This window comes from Globicephala melas, chromosome 19, assembly GCF_963455315.2.
Source record: "Globicephala melas chromosome 19, mGloMel1.2, whole genome shotgun sequence".
NCBI classification, from domain to species: Eukaryota; Metazoa; Chordata; class Mammalia; order Artiodactyla; family Delphinidae; genus Globicephala; species Globicephala melas.
The window spans coordinates 9,996,977-10,015,435 of record NC_083332.1 but is presented as its reverse complement, the minus strand read 5'-3'; the positions used below and the strand labels follow the sequence as shown (position 1 = coordinate 10,015,435).

Genomic DNA, 18,459 nt, shown 5'->3' with positions numbered 1-18,459 from the left:
GTCTGGTTTCCTCTGAGGCCTCTCTCCTTGGCTTGTAGCTGGCCGTCTTCCTGTCTTCACATGGTCTTTCTTCTGTGTTGTCTGTGTCCTAATCGCCCCTTCCTATATGGGCAGCAGTCATACTGGATTAGGGCCCACCCTAAGTAATGACCTCACTTAGCCTTAGTTACCTCTTTAAAGGCCCTATCTGCACATGCAGTCACTGAGATACTGAGGGTTAGAAGTGCAACACATGAATTTGGAGTGGGGCGGGACACAATTCAGCCACAACATCTGCATTACATAAAATTTAGCATTTTAACTATCTTTACGTGCACCACTCAGTGGCATTAAGTATACTGACATTGTTGTGCAACCATCAGACCATCTATCTCCAGAACTTCTTCATCTTCCCCAAACTGAAACTCTGTACCCGTTAAACACTAACTCCTCGATTCTCCCTCCTACCCCCGGCCCCCGGCCACCGCCATTCTCCCTTCCATTTCTGTGAATTTGACTGCTCTGGGTCCCTCCTGTAAGTGAAGTCATACAGGCTGTGCCTTTGAGAGTGGCTGGTGCAGATCCTTTTACACGCGGATGCGTGTGACCGTTCCCAGGTACCGTGAGCACAGGGCCTGCCTTCTGGAAGCCTGGCCTCTGAGTGAGGCCCTGGGGAGCTGCTGGGAGGGCGCAGGGGGATCTATCTGGGACTGGGTTTCTTCATCCGTGGAGCCCCTCCTTTCTCTTCACCGTGCCACTCCCTCCCCTCCCCCCGCCTCCGTGTCCAATAAGGACTTAGGATTTTCTTATATATCAGTTTCTTCTTTTCATGCTTCAAGCAGCTAGGAATAAAGATTACTTTTATCCTTCCCTTCATTGTTGCATGAGAGGCAGCCTATGTTACACAGTTCTACACCTTGATCTTTTTTCTCATTAACACTATATGTTAGAAATCTTTCCACATCAGTACATAAGGGAGCTTCCTTCAGATAGACGTTTTGAATACAGCCACAGTGCAGGCTAATTTCCTTCCTTAGGGCCAGGCGCCACCAAGAATCCGCCCCGGTGGGTGCTGGAAGACCGTCTCCATCTGGAGTTCGTAGATGGGATTCAGGGTTTGTTTTCAGGGGCCTGTGAGCTCCTGAAGCATCAAGCAGATTGCGTGAGAATGGCCTGTTTTGAGAGTAGAGGGTAGAGCCCGTGGTTTTCAGCACTTCCTCCAACTAAACCAGTGGTTACCTGGAGTGGAGGGCGGGGTGGGAGGGAGAGTTGTCGTATGTCTTTTCATACACTTAAAATTTCCCCGTGAATGTAGAATGCCTACTTGGGGTGGGAGGGAGGATATGAGCATTAGGTGAGGGCCAGCCCTGGTGTCCTAGGGCGGGGCTTCCTGGTCTGGGATGCGGGGATGGAGGGCCCACGGTGAGCAGATGTTCTTCAGGGAACTGGGGATCTGGAATCCTACAGAAAGTCCAGTCCAGTCTGCTCCTGGAGACCCAGGAGCCCGGAGTGCGTGGGCCCCCTGCAGGCCACACGCTAAGCCGGGGCACAGCTGCCTGTGGGTGTCTTTGCTCACACTCTTCCTTGGCATATTTACTAAAATGGGAGCCTCCCTTGGAAATGGAGGGGTCCCCAGGAATGGCCAGTTCCAGACCTTCCCCAGCCGTGCGCATCAGGGACCTTCTGGGGTGGTGGGAGGCAGCAGATAGCTCAGCTGGACCATGGCCCCTGAGACCCCAGACCCCAGGGCTCCATGGCTTGTCCAGGCAGAGGCAAGTCCCTGCGCCTGATGCTGCCCTTTGGCGAGGTTTGGGGCTCAGCAGAGAGGCACCCACTCACGCTAGAATTCTCTTGTAGTGTTTTTCCATTCTGAAGTTTTTGGTATGCCTTTTTCCTATGATGAAAATAACAATAATAGCTAACACTTCTAAAACACTTACTGTATGTACCAGGCTCCATTCTAGATGATGTATTATATCGTGTGTGTGTACATATCAATGCATTTAATGCTTGTAGACAAGCCTACGAGGTAAGAAGTGTTGTTATCCCTTTTTTTTTTTTTCATTTATTTTTGGCTGCTTTGGTTCTTTGTTGCTGTGCGTGGCTTTCTCTAGTTGCGGCGAGCAGGCACTACTCTTCGTTGTGGTGCGTGGGCTTCTCATGGCGGTGGCTTCTCTTGTTGTGGAGTGCAGGCTCCAGGCGCACGGGCTTCAGTAGTTGTGGCACATGGGCTCAGTAGTTGTGACTCACGGACTCTAGAGCGCAGGCTCAGTAGTTATGGCACACGGGCTTAGTTGCTCTGCGGCATGTGGGATCTTCCCGGACCAGGGCTTGAACCCGTGTGCCCTGCATTGGCAGGCGGATTCTTAACCACTGTGGCACCAGGGAAGCCCTGTTATCCCTATTTTAACTGTTGAGGAAATGGAGGCCTAGAGAGGTTAAGAGTCTTGCCTAAGGTCACCCAGTCGGGAAGTAGGAGAGCTGGGCCTCAGGTCCAGATATTGCAACTTAGAGGCTGAGCACTTAACCTCTCTGCTATACAGTTGATCCTTGAACAACATGGGGATGGGGGGGGCCGACCCTGTGTATCCACGTATCACTTACAGTTGGCCCTCTGTACTAGCGATTCCTCCATATCTGTGTTTCCACATCCACGGATTCAACCATCCATGGATCGTGTAGTACTGTAGTATTTACTGTTGAAAAAGATTCGTATAAGTGGTCCCACGCACTTCAAACCTTTGTTGTTCAAGGGTCAACTGTATTGCTTTTCACACCAGCAATCAATAAGTACTTGTCTCATCTAATAATTATAGAGCTGCATGTATCTGAGAGACCCGAATTAACACGATAGACGTTTCCCTGTCTCTCATGTACTATCCTGGGCCTAGGCAGACCAGGATTCTGTGGGCTTCTGCATCCCAGATTGCTTCCTGCCCTTTGTTCCACCATTGCTAGGTTTTGCCCTTTATCCTCATGGCCTAATACAGTTGCTGAGGATAAGACCATCACGTCCACATTCCAGGAGGGAAGAAGAAATAAAGGAGGGATGCTCTTTCTATTGAAGACACTTCCCCAAAGTCCAGTAAACACACTGTTTTTACATTTTATTGGCCAGAACTTCACCATGTGTCCACACCTGGCTGTAAGGCTGGATTTTGTAGTCTTTATTCCAGGTAGCCAAGGGGTCCAGTTAAAATTTAGGAGTCTTCTTTCTGAGGGAAAAGGGAAAGATGAATATTGGGAAACAACTAGCAGTCTGCTACAGTTTCATTGTGGGGCTTTTATTTTGTTCATTAAAAAATTCAAAAAGAAAAGCATAAAGAAGAAAATCAAAAATCACCTGAAAGTAACCATTATTCATCATTCCTGTATTGGTGGCGGTCCTTTCCCATGTTGATTCACGTGCATGCTGTTTTCATTGTGCAGAGTTTTTTTTAAGACAGTATTGTGTTTTGAGGCATTTTGGGTTTTTTTGCTTACCCCTAGGCCTTCCCTATTCCCCCAAACCAAGGGAATCCATTTTAAAGTCTGATGTGTATTTTATACCTTTCTCTACTTTTATGTTGACGTAAAGGTGCATTACAAATTGTTGGGTTTTTTTTTTTTATTGTGGCAAAATATGTATAACAAAATCTACCCTTTTAACCATTTTTAAGTGTATAATTCTGTGGCATTAAGTACATCCACGTTATTGTGCAGCCATCACTGCCATCCATCTCCAGAACTTTTTCATCTTCCTCAACTGAAACTGTCCCCATTAAATACTAACTCCCACTCCTCTTTCCCCCAGCCCAGGTTTTTGTTTTTGTTTTCGTTTTCACATAGTATATTATACAAAAATGGATGGCTACTCTGTACACTTTCCTTCATCTTGCTTTTCTCTTTAAACAGTGTATCCTGTAAATATCTCTACTTCATTTACAACACAAAGACTGTGTATTATGTCTATTCAGTTTTGTAAATTGAGAAAATGACTCTGAGTATATTTGTTTTAACTGTCATTTTGTTTCTATTTTGATTTCTTTCTATCATGTTATTCAGAGTGGATACTTCTGAAGCTCTCTCTCAATATACATTTTGAGGGTTTTATAACATTCTGAAACCTCCAGTGCTTCTGAGCATCTCAAATTTTGGGTTCTTTTCTTTTCTGTCTTTTTTTAAATTTTTATTGGAAAATGGTTGTTTACAGTGTTGTGTTAGCTTCCACTGCACACCAGAATGAATCAGCCGTACACGTACAGCTATCCCCTCCCCTTTGGATTTCCCTCCCATTTAGGTTACCACAGTGCCATTAGGTAGACTGGTTTTGGTTTCTGCTGCTTCTCACTCATAGTGTCTTGTTTCCTTGTGCGCCTGGCTTATCTGTGGCTGTGTGTTGATCATCATACTTGGAAAATTATTTATAGGAATCATTCCAGGCCTAGGATGAACCTGTTTTCCTACAGAGAGGACTTGCTTTGCCTCTGCTGGCTGCCTGGAGCATTGTCATTCGGGCTCTCCTTGGTACCAGGTTCAAGGCTCTGGCTGTGCCCACCTGGCGTGCGACTCTGAGGAGGGCTAGGCCACACCTGCTTCCCCGTGTCCTTGGCAGGGAGCCCTGTGGAGTCTTAGCTTCTCATAGAGTAGGTCTCTGGTTACCCTGTGTGGGCCCTGGGCTGGCGTTTTTGTTCACCCATCAAAACACCTAGCAGGTGTCCTCAAACACCAAAAAGAAGCTTCCAAAAAGAAGGAAAACTATATTCAATATCTCATAATAACATATAATTGAAAATAATCTGAAAAAGAATATATATACACATTATATCATATATTATCAATTATATATATATAAATATGTGTATATATAACTGAATCACGTTGCTGTTTACTTTTTTTTTTTTCAAATTAATTAACTTTTTGGACTGCGTTGGGTCTTTGTTGCTGCGCGCGGGCTTTCTGTAGTTGCAGCGAACAGGGGCTACTCTTCGTTGTGGTGCGCAGGCTTCTCGTTGTGGTGGCTTCTCTTGTTGCAGAGCATGGGCTCTAGGCACATGGGCTTCAGTAGTTGTGGCACGAGGGCTTAGTAGTTGTGGCTCGTGGGCTGTAGAGTGCAGGCTCAGTAGTTGTGGCGCACCGGCTTAGTTGCTCCGCGGCATGTGGGATCTTCCCGGACCAGGGATCGAATCCGTGTCCCCTGCATTAGCAGGTGGATTCTTTTTTTTTTTGTGGTACGCGGGCGTCTCACTGCTGTGACCCCTCCTGCCACGGAGCACAGGCTCTGGACGCACAGGCTCAGTGGCCGTGGCTCACGGGCCCAGCCGCTCTGCGGCATGTGGGATCCCCCCAGTCCGGGGCACGAACCCGTGTCCCCCGCATCGGCAGGTGGACTCCCAACCACTGCGCCACCAGGGAAGCCCAGCAGGTGGAGTCTTAACCACTGCGCCACCAGGGAGCCCTGTAAACATCTACTCTTAAAAGCATTGAAGAATGGACAAGACCGCAGACTTACCAGGCAAAAACTGAAAGGAAGATGGGAACCCAAGAAGTAAAGAAGGACTTCCCTGGTGGCGCAGTGGTTAAAGATCCACCTGCCGGTGCAGGGGTTCGAGCCCTGGTCTGGGAAGATCCCACATGCCGTGGAGCAGCTAAGCCCGTGCGCCACAACTACTGAAGCCCGGGTACCTAGAACCCGTGCTCTGCAACAAGAGAAGCCACCACAATGAGAAACCCACACACTGCAATGAAGAGTGGCCCCCGCTTGCTGCAACTAGAGAAAGCCCACGCAGAGCAACGAAGACCCAACCCAGCCAAAAATAAATAAATTAAATTAAATAATTAATTAATTTAAAAACGAATATATGTTTACATATTTATATATAAACTTGATTAAAATATATAAGAAAATAGAAGAACACATAGAATATGTTGCTATATCGTCATATATAATTGTAAATGTAAAACTGGTGTTAGTATATTCTTAGTATATTAATTTTTATCAAGCTTTTCCAAGTTGTTTCCAACAGGAAAGTTGGTCTGAATAACCTAGCCCAGTGTTACTAAAAATAGGGACTCACCCATTACTTACTGTTTGCTTCTGCAGTTTTCAATTGATTTGAAGTTCTGAAATGTTGCTCTGCCTGATGTCTGTGTCTCTAAAATGCTGGGATTCCAGGTTCTAGGGTTCTCACACTTTGGGATTCCAGGGGACTGGGACGTTAGGTTTCCTAGTTCGGAGGTTTCGAGGGTCGAAGCCCCTGCAGCCCTGTGGCCGCCAGACTCCAGGGAGTCAGTGCCAGGCATCTGGGGTCTATCCCCGGGCATGGCCTTTGGGGGCATCTTGTCTTCTCAGCAGCCCTACAACTGCCTTCTCAGGGACCCTCCCTACTCGATCAGCCCCCGGGTCAGGCCGCAGCAGGTGCTGAGTCAGAAGGTCAAGCAGATCCACGTGGGAAAGAAAAGGCATGGAGACTCACCGCCTGCCCTGCTTGCCTCCTCAGGATCTTCATCATCTGGGCCATCAGCAGCTGGTTCCGCCGCGGGCCGGCCCCTCAGGACCAGGCAGGCCCCGGAGGAGCCCCACGCGTCGCCAGCCGCAACCTGTTCCCCAAAGACACTTTAATGGTAACCACTGGCTGGGAGGCCAGACCCGGGAGAGGAGGCGGGGAAGGTGTGGGGGAGTGGCATGGGCTGCTGGGACAGACGCGATCCCTGGTCACTGTCAGGTCTGTGAACGGGTCAAGGATTGAGAGACTCCAGGTGCGTCTTCAGCCCATGAAATCTGAGTCACTCAGGTGACACTTACAAGGAGCAAGTAACTCTTTTGGGTTTGTGGTGGTGGTCTTTCTGCGTGGAAGGACTTTGTTCAGGAGCACCTGCAACAGGTGTTCTAACCTCAGGAATCTCGGCTTCTCCCACCTCTGCGGTTCTCTGCAGCTCTGGGATGCCTGATTTCGTGGAATTCTGGCCAGCAAGGCGACCACCACTCGGCTGTTCTTTATCAGTGGGCCTTCTGGGCTCTGGACAAGGATGGCCACGGGGACTTGGGAAAGGAGGGAGTTCTGAGGCCAGCTCCCCAGGGCCCCTCGGTTCTCAGTAGCCGGCTGACACTCCTGCACATCTTGACTGTGCTTTATCCATAAGCCTGTGGCGCTCTGACCAAGAAGCCCATGAGAGGCTGAGAGGGGAGATGATTCAGGGAGGTCCGGATCCTTTCTAACCCCAAATTCTAATTGGCAGGCTGGACATTGTTTAATTGTTTTTTGCTCTCAGACCAGGACAGACGTGGTGGGGGTATGAGGAAAGAGAAAGTTTATTCTGCTAGCTGCTGCCCTTCTCTCCACTAACCTCCCCCCCCCCACCCGCAAATTGTTCATATTAGTGGGCCATTGCTGCCACGGCTCTTCGTCTGCTCCTCATCTGTCAGCCTTCAGAGGGTCCTATAAGCAGCCCTAACGAAGCTCCCCCCACTTCCCCTCCCAACAGAACCTGCACGTGTACATCTCAGAGCACGAGCACTTTACAGACTTTAATGCCACATCAGCGCTCTTCTGGGAGCAGCATGACCTTGTGTATGGCGACTGGACGAGTGGCGAGAACTCAGATGGCTGCTACGAGCACTTTGCTGAGCTCGACATTCCACAGGTGGGGACAGCTTCTGGTTTCTGGCCCCGAGGCTGCTCGGCTAGCACTAAGGGCATTTCCTTGAACCAGCTCCCAGTCCTGCAATCGGGAGTCCAGGTTCCAAGCCTGGCTCTGCTCTCAGTTCACATGCTTTGTGACCCCAGGCAGGTCCCTGAGGTCTCTGGGCCTTGTCTTCCCCACCTCTCCACTTGGATGGGGTTGGAATTGGCGTAGGATCCTCCCAGCTGCTTTCAGGGTTGTGTAAATCTGTGGTATAAACCAGTGAAAGATTAGGAGTCATCCCTGGGGGTGGCCGGCCAGCCAGCCTGGTTTGAAAATAATAGTTAATGTTGACTGAGTGCTTCCTACGCACAGGGCACCAGCTGGGCTGACTGGTGGGAACCTCCCAGCAACCCTAGGAGGTGGGAACTGTTATTTCCATTTGACTGATGAGGAAACTGAGGTACAGAGAAGCCCCACCCAAGGTCACACAGCCAGTGTTAACTGAACTGAACTCAGGCTATCTGGCTCTGGACTCTGGCAGCCCCAGTTCAAATCCTGCCTCCTCCAGGGAGCTCTCCCTGACACTCGCTCAGCCAGCACCCTCTCTGGGCTCCCCAGCGCAAGCCGTGCCGGCTCTGGGGGGTTGTCACTACCTGAATATGGATCTGTTTTCCCCATGGGACCATCTTGGTCACAGCTCTGTCCCCAGCTCTGCCCAGCAGAGGACTGGGTGCAGAATCAGTGGCTGCTGAATAATCGATGAGTTTGATGAACCTGTGAATGTTGGCCTCTCTTTGGGGCTGCTCTCTCATTCCTTTCTCCCCGTCAAGTCTTCTCCTCGGCCTCCTGGGGAGGAGGGAGCATCTCTGCTCTGTCTGGCTCTGTCTGGGTCTCTTTGGGTAGCTGGAAGCAGTGGGTGGATGCGTTCTTTCTGAGGCAGACAGGATAGCCCGTGCTGAGAGGTGGCTCCCGCTGAGACTTCACGTCCAGCCCCCAGACCCCAACCCCAGATCCGAGGAAGACGGAGGGGCAGTAAGCCAGGCAGTGAGAGAAGCTTCCAAGGACTTGCTGCTAACCCTCCTTCCCAGCTCTGTGATGGGAGAGTGTCTAAGTTGTACTTGACTTTTAATTTATGGAGGCGACTGAGCAGCCACACAGGCCAAGGCCATTGGAAGGAGAATTTACTGCTTACATTTCCCAAGAGGAGGGGGCCCACCACACTACGCAGGGCCACGTGGGGAAGCACCAGGTTTGGACAGGAGCAGAAGGGGCATGGGGAGGCCTAGGCCGAAGCCTTTATCGAGGTTTCCGCAGGAAAGGCAGGGCAGGTGGGGAAACACCTTAGGACTGACCTGCTTGCCAGTCCCTAAGGGGGTGGCTGGGGTGTGGACTTGGGTTTGTTGGTTTGCATTTTAAAGTTATATTCAAAGTTAGGCGAGTTGTTTATTATTTCCAGGAATCAGCTAGACCTGGGAGGGGCGGTCTCTTCCCTGCCAGATGTGAAAACAGCATGAAATATAAAAACATGGTTGACACAGAGGTGGATTTAAAAGGCAGGGACGTGAGGACACAGCGTGGCCAGGTGAATCCCAGCTTACCACGAAGGTCAGACAGGCTGCAGTGCGGCCTCGGCCACCCACCCTGCGCCTCAGGCAGGTGGCCACCCCACTTCAGTTTCCTCATCTGGGTGGGTGTGGCAGGGGGGTGAGAATAGTAGGTGAAAGACCCGGGCAGAGAGGTAGGACACAGACGGTGAGAGGCAGGGCCACGGGAGAGCCCACAGACTGGGTTCGGACCCACTTGCTCGCTGCATGTAGCCTCTCTGTGTGAGCCCCAGTCACCACATCTGGAAAATGGGATAATAACATGCCCCAGTGCCCAAGGTTTACGTGAGTTATACGGACGTGACTCACTGGATCGGGCAGTTACCATTTGAAGCGCCAGAGTGGTATCTGGCCTTCGTTGTTCTACCGTTTAATGAATTAAGGCTGCTGACGTTCGTTGAGCTCCTATTCGGTGCTTGAGTAACCGTGCTCAGCGCTCTCAGATAATCTTTACGGCCCTGCTGTGCCCTCAGTGCTGATGATCTGCGTCCTGCAGGTGGGCCCTGAGGCTCAGCGAGGCGAAGCCTGAGGCCACACAGCCATTGTGGGCTAGAGCCTGGTTTTGAATTTGAGCCTAACTCCAGTGTCTGGCCCCTAACCACTTAACTACACTGCCCACCCTGAACACTCAGTAACGGGGATGAGGAAGCCGTGGGGGGCGGGCGTCGTGAGGGGCTTCACTGTTCCTTGTCCCCGTCGGACCGCCTTGCAGAGCGTCCAGCAGAACGGCTCCATCTATATCCACGTCTACTTCACCAAAAGCGGCTTCCACCCAGACCCCCGGCAGAAGGCGCTGTATCGCCGGCTCGCCACGGTCCACATGTCTCGGAGTAAGTCCCTCTCCATCTTGGGGCCCCCGTGGTGCCGCAGGCCTGGACTCCCAGGTCCACGAGGGCAGGCAAGAACCCTGTGCTCAGGGAGGCTGGGGTTGGTGGCCGGGCTCGAACCCCACGTACCCTGCATGCCTCTGGACACCCGTGGGCAGGCAGGAGAGGAATCGGCTTAGAAAGAGCAGGTAGAGAAAGGGACTTCGGAGAAGAGGAAGGGCGAGGCCGGCGTGTGCACAGTACCGGGCCTGGCAGAGCAGACACTCCAGAATGGCCCATGAGAGAACGATGGCTGATTAAACGAGCAGAGGGAGACTGCAGGCCCTTTGCCATTAGTTGCATCCGGCGTGCTCTCTGTGATTGCATCTGTGTCGGCCGCTCCTGGAATGGGTGCTGCACAGTGACCGCCCTGGGGGCTCCTGCGGGGCCGTGCGAGGCTCCCAGGCTGCAGGTTTGAACGTGTCCTGCATGGCTGCGCTGTGAGCCTCCGCCCCCGCACGCACACCTCTGAGTAGGGCCTCCCTTGACGAGGCAAGCTGGTGAGGGCCACGTCACCGGACAGGCCCCGTTCTCACCTCGCTGGCCACCCTCCTGGTGCCCCCCCTGAGAATCCTGATTGGGTGAGCAAACCGCAGGACTGCCAGTGACCCCAAGAAGCCCTGGGTCAGAACTGTGGCCATTTGGGACTTCTGACACGACCTCATTTTGAAACAGATTCTCTCTGCCCAGGGCATCTTCTTTAAAAAAAATGTTTTTTAATTTCTTGTTATAAGTACATGGTTTAAAATTCAAGTAACTTAACCAGACAGCGACACTCATGTGTCTCCTGCTCTCCCCCTCTTGTGTTCCCCCAGTTTCCACTCCCCACAGGCAACTGCTTTAGCTGTTTCTGCTACTTAATCTCCAAGGCTCCCAATAATAAGATGATAATGCAATTTCTTGGTTTTTCAGATTTGACATTATCTCTTGACTTCCTTCTCTGGAAGAGGAAATCTCAACTCAGGAACATAATTTGATTAGATTCATATTCAGCACTCAAATGGTTTTGAGTCTGTGCCTCTTCTTCCCATCTGAACCATACAGTGTGTGTAGTTTATTTTTCCTTTCCTGTCCAACATCTCCTTTTCTATGAGGTTAATAATTGTTGGCATTTTTTTGCCTGCCCTTCGTGTCTTTTGTTCTTGAGTCCACTGTCTCCTGATCGGCAGCTGTGGGACTCTCTCGCTGCACTTCAGTTTCAGCAGATCTAGAGAACAGACAGCCCCCCACACCCCCCTCCCAAAAGCCCCCCATTCCCTTCGTGTGAATTTTGCGTGCTCCACCTCACTTTGATTCTGCTGCGCCTGTGGACTTGGTTAAGATCCCTGTGGCTGTTTTGTGTGGCGCAGAGACAGATGTGCTTTAATTTGCATGGGTTAGGTCTTTTCCTACCTCTTCTGGTATAAAAATAACCCAAAGGATGAGAATTTTTTTTGTGACCATCTACACTGGATGAAACAAAACTCTAGTGACTGTATTTCAGTACCCAAAGCTGATTTGGAAAAGTCCCCCAGGTGTGCTAAGCGCTGTTCTAAGCAAGTACGTCTGCGGACTGTGCTCTGTAGGGCGTTCCGCCCGGCTGGCTGGCTGGCTGGCTTCCGTGGAGTGCATCTGCGAAGATGTGGGCAGAGGCAGGCTGAGGGGTGTGGCCTGCAGGGGCCATCCCCACGGAGGTGTCCCCGAAAGTCTGGGTTACATGTGCCTGACGCGTCAGAGGTTGCTTTGAACGTGACCCAGGTGGGCGGCCGCTCGCTTGCGTCCCAGTTACACCGACCAGCCTCGCTCAATGCCAGCATCTTCTGTGGTTTTGTCTCTGGTGAATGTGATCCGTGTCACTGTGTGGTGAGGTCGTGTTCATGGTCAGCGTGACAGATGTTGGTGTGGTCTGCAAAATAGAATCTGCAGCCTGTGGACCTGGGAAACCACCAGGATCCCCCAGGCTTGCCTCACACCTGGGCCCGCTTAGGGCAGGGGCTTGAAGGGACACGGAGCTGGCCACCGGCCCACTCCAGGGCATAGAGCAAGAGTGTGGGATCGGAAGAGCCCCCTCCTCCCTTCCCCAAAGGGCCAGTGATCAGCACCCTAGCACAGTACTGTCCCAGAGGGATACAGTGCCCGCCGCAGAAGGCATTGTAAGTTTTCTAAGTGGCCACGTTAAAAAAAAAAAAAAAAAGGCCATGAAATGAACGTTAGTAATTTATTGAGGTCAACGTGTTGTCATTTCAACATGTAATCAGTATAAAAAAATTAATGAGGTACTTTCACTCTTCTTTTTCCTGCACTAAGTTTCAAATTCCAGTGTGTGTTTTGCACTCACAGCACATTTCAGTTTCAACGAGCCACATTGTCAGTGCTCAGGGTATAGTTTAACTCCAAGAAAAGGGGGCTTCTTCCTCCCTACGGAAGCCAGGTCCATCTCATATCATAACCCCATCTGGATGCCACCAAGTTGCAGAATGTTCTCCACCTGAGCCAGAGCCTCTCGCCTCTGGGGCTGGCCGGGCACGGTCCCTCCCTGCCCTGGACAGCCTCTCACGGGTGTGGAAGACAGCAGCGGAGCATGTCCCCGGGGAATTTATTCTCCAGGATGCCCACCCTTGGGTGTTTACTGCTTTCCCCTGACGTGGGAGCAAGGTCTCAAATGCGTTAATTGTGATAGAAGTGATGGGATGATATTCATGGAAACCGTAAGAGCAGCTGGCCCCCGGGCTGAAACCCTGAGTCAATTCCCAGAAGTGGTTTTGAACTTGAGCTCATCCATAGACTCCAGAAGCCCCTGGTTCTGAGCGGGTGGGAGGGATCTGGGCCCTGTGGCGTGCGTCAGTGTGACATGCAGGGGTGCTCTGCCGGCTGGGCTCTGTAGAGCAGAGAGCCACTTCGCAGTGGTCCTGCCCAGAAGAGGCGAGGCTTTAATCCCCATTCTCCAGAGGGGGGACTGAGGCCCGGGGAGGTGATGTAGCTCACCAGCGTCCCTCAGTTCATGGGAGACAGAGCCAGGATGTGACCCCAGGGCCCCCGCTCTTGGCCAGCTCCCTCTTCCATTTCCCCATCTCCCTAGCACCTGGGGGCAGGATGGAGAAGTCACAGGAGGGACAGGCCATGTGTTGTCCCAGCATAAGGGGGAGCTGAAGAGTTACCCAGACCCGGATGGAGGCGGGGAGATGGAGCATGAACAAGCACGAGCCCTGTCGTCCTGGCATGTCTTGGCAGGGTTTGGGGCAGCGTGGCAGGGAGCCCGTGTCTGACCTGGCCTCAGCAAGAGGAAGTGAAGTCCACTCCTGCCCGGGGATTCACAGCCCCAAAATATTTCTCACGTTGGCGGCTCTGGGCCTTCTCCGGCCCTGTCTCGGCCCACCTGTTTATATTTATCAATGCTGCTGTTCGTCACTGGGGGGGGATACTGCAGGGCCAAAACGGGCCCGGCCCCACCTGGGGTTTGCAGACTGGTTGAGGGGGCAGACAGCAAACAAGTAAACCAGTGGGCAGGTGAACCAGTGGGTCGTGATGAACTGTGGTGAAGGAAACAGAAATGGCGAGGAACCCACCCGGGCTCCAGGAGCCGCCCTCAGTGGAGTGGGCGGAAGGGACATTTAACCAGGGGCTGGAAGGGGGAGAAGGAGCCAACCAGGAAGATCCCAGCCATGCTGGATCCCTGCCGGGGAGGCGCAGCAGCACGTCTGCAGGCCCAAGGTCGGCGCATTTGAGGAGGAAGGAGTGGGGTGCGCAAGGATGAGAGGTGGCGAGGGCTGAGGTTGGTGGGGCCGTGGTGAGCACGTCAGGGGCCCTGCCCGGGGCAGCGGGAGCTGTCTAGGATTCTGAGGCAGTGGGATGACTCGATCAGTTACTTGGATCTTAGGGGCAAGAGTGGCCACTGGGAGGCCAGTGAGGAGGTGACTGCGGTCATCCAGGAGGGGGCGCCGTGGCCGGCCTGGGGTGGGGCTCTGGAGGTGGGAGGCAGTGCTCGTATCTGAGGCATGTGTCGGAGGGGCCGTTCACCCGGGGTGGGCTGATGGAACAGATGCAGCAAATCCTGGAGGAGGAGACTCCTGGTGCAATTTGGTAGATGCCGGTGTCACTGTAAAGATGGGGAACCTGGGACTGGGGTGAGATTTGAGAAGGCAGTGCAGGCTTTCTGGTTGCCGTCGTCGGTTGGTGGGTGGAAGAGTGGGAGCCGGGAACCGGGTGGGCAGAGGCCTGGGGCCTGGGGCCTGCGAGTGCCAGCAGGTCTCACATCCACCCCCTTTCCCTGCCTCCTCGCCCTCAGTGATCAACAAATACAAGCGCCGGCGGTTTCAGAAAACCAAGAACCTGTTGACGGGAGAGACGGAAGCTGACCCAGAAATGATCAAGGTAAACACGAGCAGAGCCGTCGAGTTCTGGGGGTGCCGTCCGGCCCGTTCCCAGCCCAGCAGCCGGACCACGGGGGTTGTCTTCTGACACCACCACTGAGCCACTGGCAGCCGGGGGCTTTCACCTTTCTGAGCCTCAGTTTCCCTCCCTGGAAACTGGGTTAGAACGTAGAGCTAGCTCTCAGGGAGTGGGGGCGTTGCCGGCGAGGTTACAGCTGACCTCCAGCAGTGGCAGGGCGGGTGCTCTGTGCGCCGTACACGCACCCACCTGGAAGCCTCGCGCCAGCCCTGTTGGGTGAGTCCCGTCACAAGGAGACTTACACGAAGTATCACAGCCAGGAAGTGGCAGGGCTGGGATTCACACCCAAGCAGCCGGACCCCAGAGCCCGGGCTCGGCCCGGCACAGATGAGGTACCTGCTAACGTTGGCTCTAGAAGGAATACTCCCGGTTAATCTGGGGACGTTAACCCGCGGTGGCACCAAGAGTCTTCCTCTCTCCACGAGGTGGTTCCAGGCGGGAGGGCGGCCCCTGAGTACGGAGGCTGCACGCAGGTCCCACACTGTGCGGTCGTGAGGCTGTACTTTGCAGCCTGGTGCGCCGTGCCATCCATATGGGCAGGCCTGGGTTTTCTGCTCCGTGAGGTGGCTGGGGGCAGCCAGGGCAGCGGGGTCTAGAGGCTGGTGCGGGGACTGGCCAGGGTGAGCCCTCGGCCAGCGGTCGCTGTGGTGGTTGCTCTTCTGCTGTCGCGACTGTCACGGGAGTCCTCAGGAGGAAGCGAGCAGGTGCCTCTGAGACCCACCACCCCCTGTCTCCCCTCAGAGGGCTGAGGATTACGGGCCTGTGGAGGTGATCTCCCACTGGCACCCCAACATCACCATCAACATTGTGGACGACCACACGCCGTGGGTGAAGGGCAGCGTGCCTCCTCCCCTGGACCAGTGTGAGCCCCCGGCCACCCTCTTGGGCTCCTGACCAGGCCATTTTCTTGTCTCCTGGCCCCACCCCCAGCCCGAGATCTCTGACTAGGTCTCCACCCTCCCAAGCTTCCTGCCCTGCCCCTCTAGACACTCCCCTTTCTCTTCCTCCCACACCCCCTGGTGACCCCAGCCCTGACCACCTTGTGTCCAAACTGGTCTCATCTAGCCATGAGCTTTTTTCGGAAAAGGTGCATCCGTTGCCAGCCTTGGAAATTGGGGCAGCATCACTTAGGAACCCAGGTTTCTGACTTCTTTTACTGAAGCCTGACGAGTGGAGAGCCTCGGGGCAGCCACAGTCTGGAGCTGAGCTGCAGCTGTCCCCTTCAGCCAGGGCCTACCCAGCCCTCCCTAGCCTGCCCTCTCCCTGACTCCTTGGCACAGCCCAGAAATGTTCCCTGTGCCCCAGTCTCTGTCCCAGGGGCCCCACTGGATCCCTGCAAACATCCGAATTTGACACCTTTGTCCTCGGAGGCTGAGGGGTCTCCCCACCCCCGTGGGTGCCTGTGGCCTCTGGTCCAGGCTGAGCGGTAACCCCTGCCCCGTGTGCCTGCAGATGTGAAGTTTGATGCCGTGAGCGGTGACTACTACCCCATCATCTACTTCAACGACTACTGGAACCTGCAGAAGGACTACTACCCCATCAACGAGAGTCTGGCCAGCCTGCCCCTCCGCGTCTCCTTCTGCCCGCTCTCGCTCTGGCGCTGGCAGCTCTACGCTGCCCAGAGCACCAAGTCGCCCTGGAACTTCCTGGGCGACGAGCTGTACGAGCAGTCAGATGAGGAGCAGGACTCGGTGAAGGTGGGGGGGGTGGCGGGAGGCTCCCAGCCCCTTCCTGGCGGCAGGAGGGGAAGGGGAAGTGGGCCAGGCCGATGGCGTGGGGGCTGCGAGCGGATGCTCCCCTGCCCACAGTTTCACAACCTCCCAGCCGCCCTCCCTGCAGTGGGCAGGAAACGCACTCGGCCCTCTGGCTCTGGCTGACTCTGGGGGTCCTGCCTCTGAGGCTTCCACGGTCCTCCTTTTTTTTTTTTTTTTTTTTACATTTATTTACTTATTTTTGGCTGCGTTGGGTCTTCACTGCTGCTCACGGGCTTTTTCTAGTTGCAGTGAGTGGGCGCTACTCTTTGTTGCGGTGCGCGGGCTTCTCATTGTAGTGGCTTCTCTTGTTGCGGAGCACAGGCTCACTAGTTGTGGCTCACGGGCTCTAGAGCGCAGGCTCAGTAGCTGTGGCTCAGGGGCTTATTTGCTCCGCGGTACGTGGGATCTTCCCAGACCAGGGCTCGAACCCGTGTGCCCTGCATTGGCAGGCGGATTCTTAACCACTGCGCCACCAGGGAAGTCCCCATGGTCCTCCTTGTCACGGCTTTTCTGTTTGCAAGGCCTGGCCCTCAGGGTCTGGATCTACCCCTCCCTGCTTCTTCGGCCCCATGTTGTGCCTCCCTGACTTTGGGCTCTGACTCCATGTGTCTGCTCCCTCTCACTGTGTCCTTGAATATTCTTCTCTGCCTGTGTCTGTCTTGTTGAACCTGGTCTGTGCTTGCCCGGGGCTGTCTTTGGTGTTGGGTTTCTGTCCCTGGCTCTGACAGTCCCTTCATCTCTCTCAGTTATTTCTCTGCCTACCCCCATCACTGTCTCCCCATCTCTCCTCTGTCTCCATCTTTCTCCCTCCCTCTCCGTGCATCCCTCGCCCACCTCTCTGTGCGCATCTACCCATCTCTGACCTGCTCTCCTCCCGGCCAGCACCACACCCCGCTGGGAAGCCCTGGGGTCAGGTCTGGGGAATATCAGGAGGTTCTTCCGGGGCCCAGAGCAAGGAGAGATGGGTCGGCTGATGAGGGCACGGCAGCGCTCACAGCATCTCCCCCACCCCCACCCCAGGTTGCCCTCCTAGAGACCAACCCCTACCTGCTGGCGCTCACCATCATCGTGTCCATTGTCCACAGTGTCTTTGAGTTCCTGGCCTTCAAGAACGGTAAGGGTGGGACCCTGGGCCCCGTGAGAGGCCGTGGGGGACTGGGGACAAGGGGGTGTGTGGTGGGAGGATAGGGCCTGCTCCCTCCCTCTTCCTCTTGGGCCCTCCCCCTACCTGGGGCCTGTCAGCCCCACTCCAGAGGCCTGGTGAGCAGCCGCCAACTCCCAGCCCAGAAACTCCCATCTACCGGGTGTGGCGCTGGGGGAGGGGCTGGGCCTGGCGTTCTGGCAAAGGCCAGGACAGCCGCCAGGAAGCAGGGCCGGGGAACTCCAAGGCGGGGAGCAGGGAAGCCCCAGAGCTGCTTCTGCCGCCCTGCCCGGCAGGCCGCCTGTTGGGGAAGACCCCTCGGGTTGAGTGGACAGGGCCCACCTGAGTGGGAAAGTGACAGCCCTGTCCCAGAGGGCCCCGCGGTTCCAAAGGCCAGCAGTGGTGATGGCCAGCGTTTGAGGGGGACCGGCCACATGCCAGGCACGGTTGGAACGCCCTCCAGTGAGCGCATTGAGCCCTGCAGCCACAGCCCCGTGAGGAAGCGTCGTTACCCCCACTATCATAGCAAGGACCCGGAGGCTTGGGGAGGTTGGTTACCTGCCCACAGTCACACAGCTCCCAAGTGGCAAGGCCAGGATTTAGATCCAGGCAGCCTTCTCCGTACTCCAGGCCCTGCTGGCCACTTCTTCCTTGTCCTAGAGAACCCTGGTCTGAAGGAGGCCTGCTGCTCTGCAGCTTCTGGAGGTGGCAGTAGTAATGGGTATTATTATTATCATCATCATTCTTATTAAGAGGACATTGCCATGATTGAGTTACCTTCTGGAAAATTATGACATCAAAACCAAACAGTAAGTGGTGCTCACCCCAGTAGGGAGGCATGTGTTAGCCGTGGTGCGTGGAGCCCTGGCTGTGCCAGGTGGGCGCATGCTTGCAAACGCTCTTGCTGACTGCAAGCTGGGTCCCTAGGGTCCCTTTTTCCCTAATGACAGATGAAGGCACAGAGGGGGTCGTTACTTGCTCAGGGTCACAGAGCAAAGGCATGGGCCCTGGGCGAGCCCGGCCTTACACCCCGTGCTTGCAGAACTCGGATCCACCCACCCCCACCAGAACCCTGTCTTCAG

At 54.3% G+C, this 18,459-nt stretch overlaps 1 protein-coding gene across 2 annotated transcripts in view; it reads left to right on the top strand.

The window, feature by feature from the left end:
- The window catches only part of CLPTM1 (CLPTM1 regulator of GABA type A receptor forward trafficking), a 28,579-nt gene that overhangs the window by 6,414 nt on the left and 3,706 nt on the right, over positions 1–18,459 (top strand). For both annotated transcript variants that reach the window (XM_030873965.2, XM_030873966.2), the window contains exons 3-9: positions 6,459–6,582; positions 7,444–7,602; positions 9,901–10,018; positions 14,319–14,404; positions 15,224–15,344; positions 15,935–16,179; positions 17,257–17,350. In XM_030873965.2, coding sequence (XP_030729825.1) covers positions 6,459–6,582; positions 7,444–7,602; positions 9,901–10,018; positions 14,319–14,404; positions 15,224–15,344; positions 15,935–16,179; positions 17,257–17,350 — 947 coding nt within the window. The remainder of the gene's footprint in view (positions 1–6,458; positions 6,583–7,443; positions 7,603–9,900; positions 10,019–14,318; positions 14,405–15,223; positions 15,345–15,934; positions 16,180–17,256; positions 17,351–18,459) is intronic.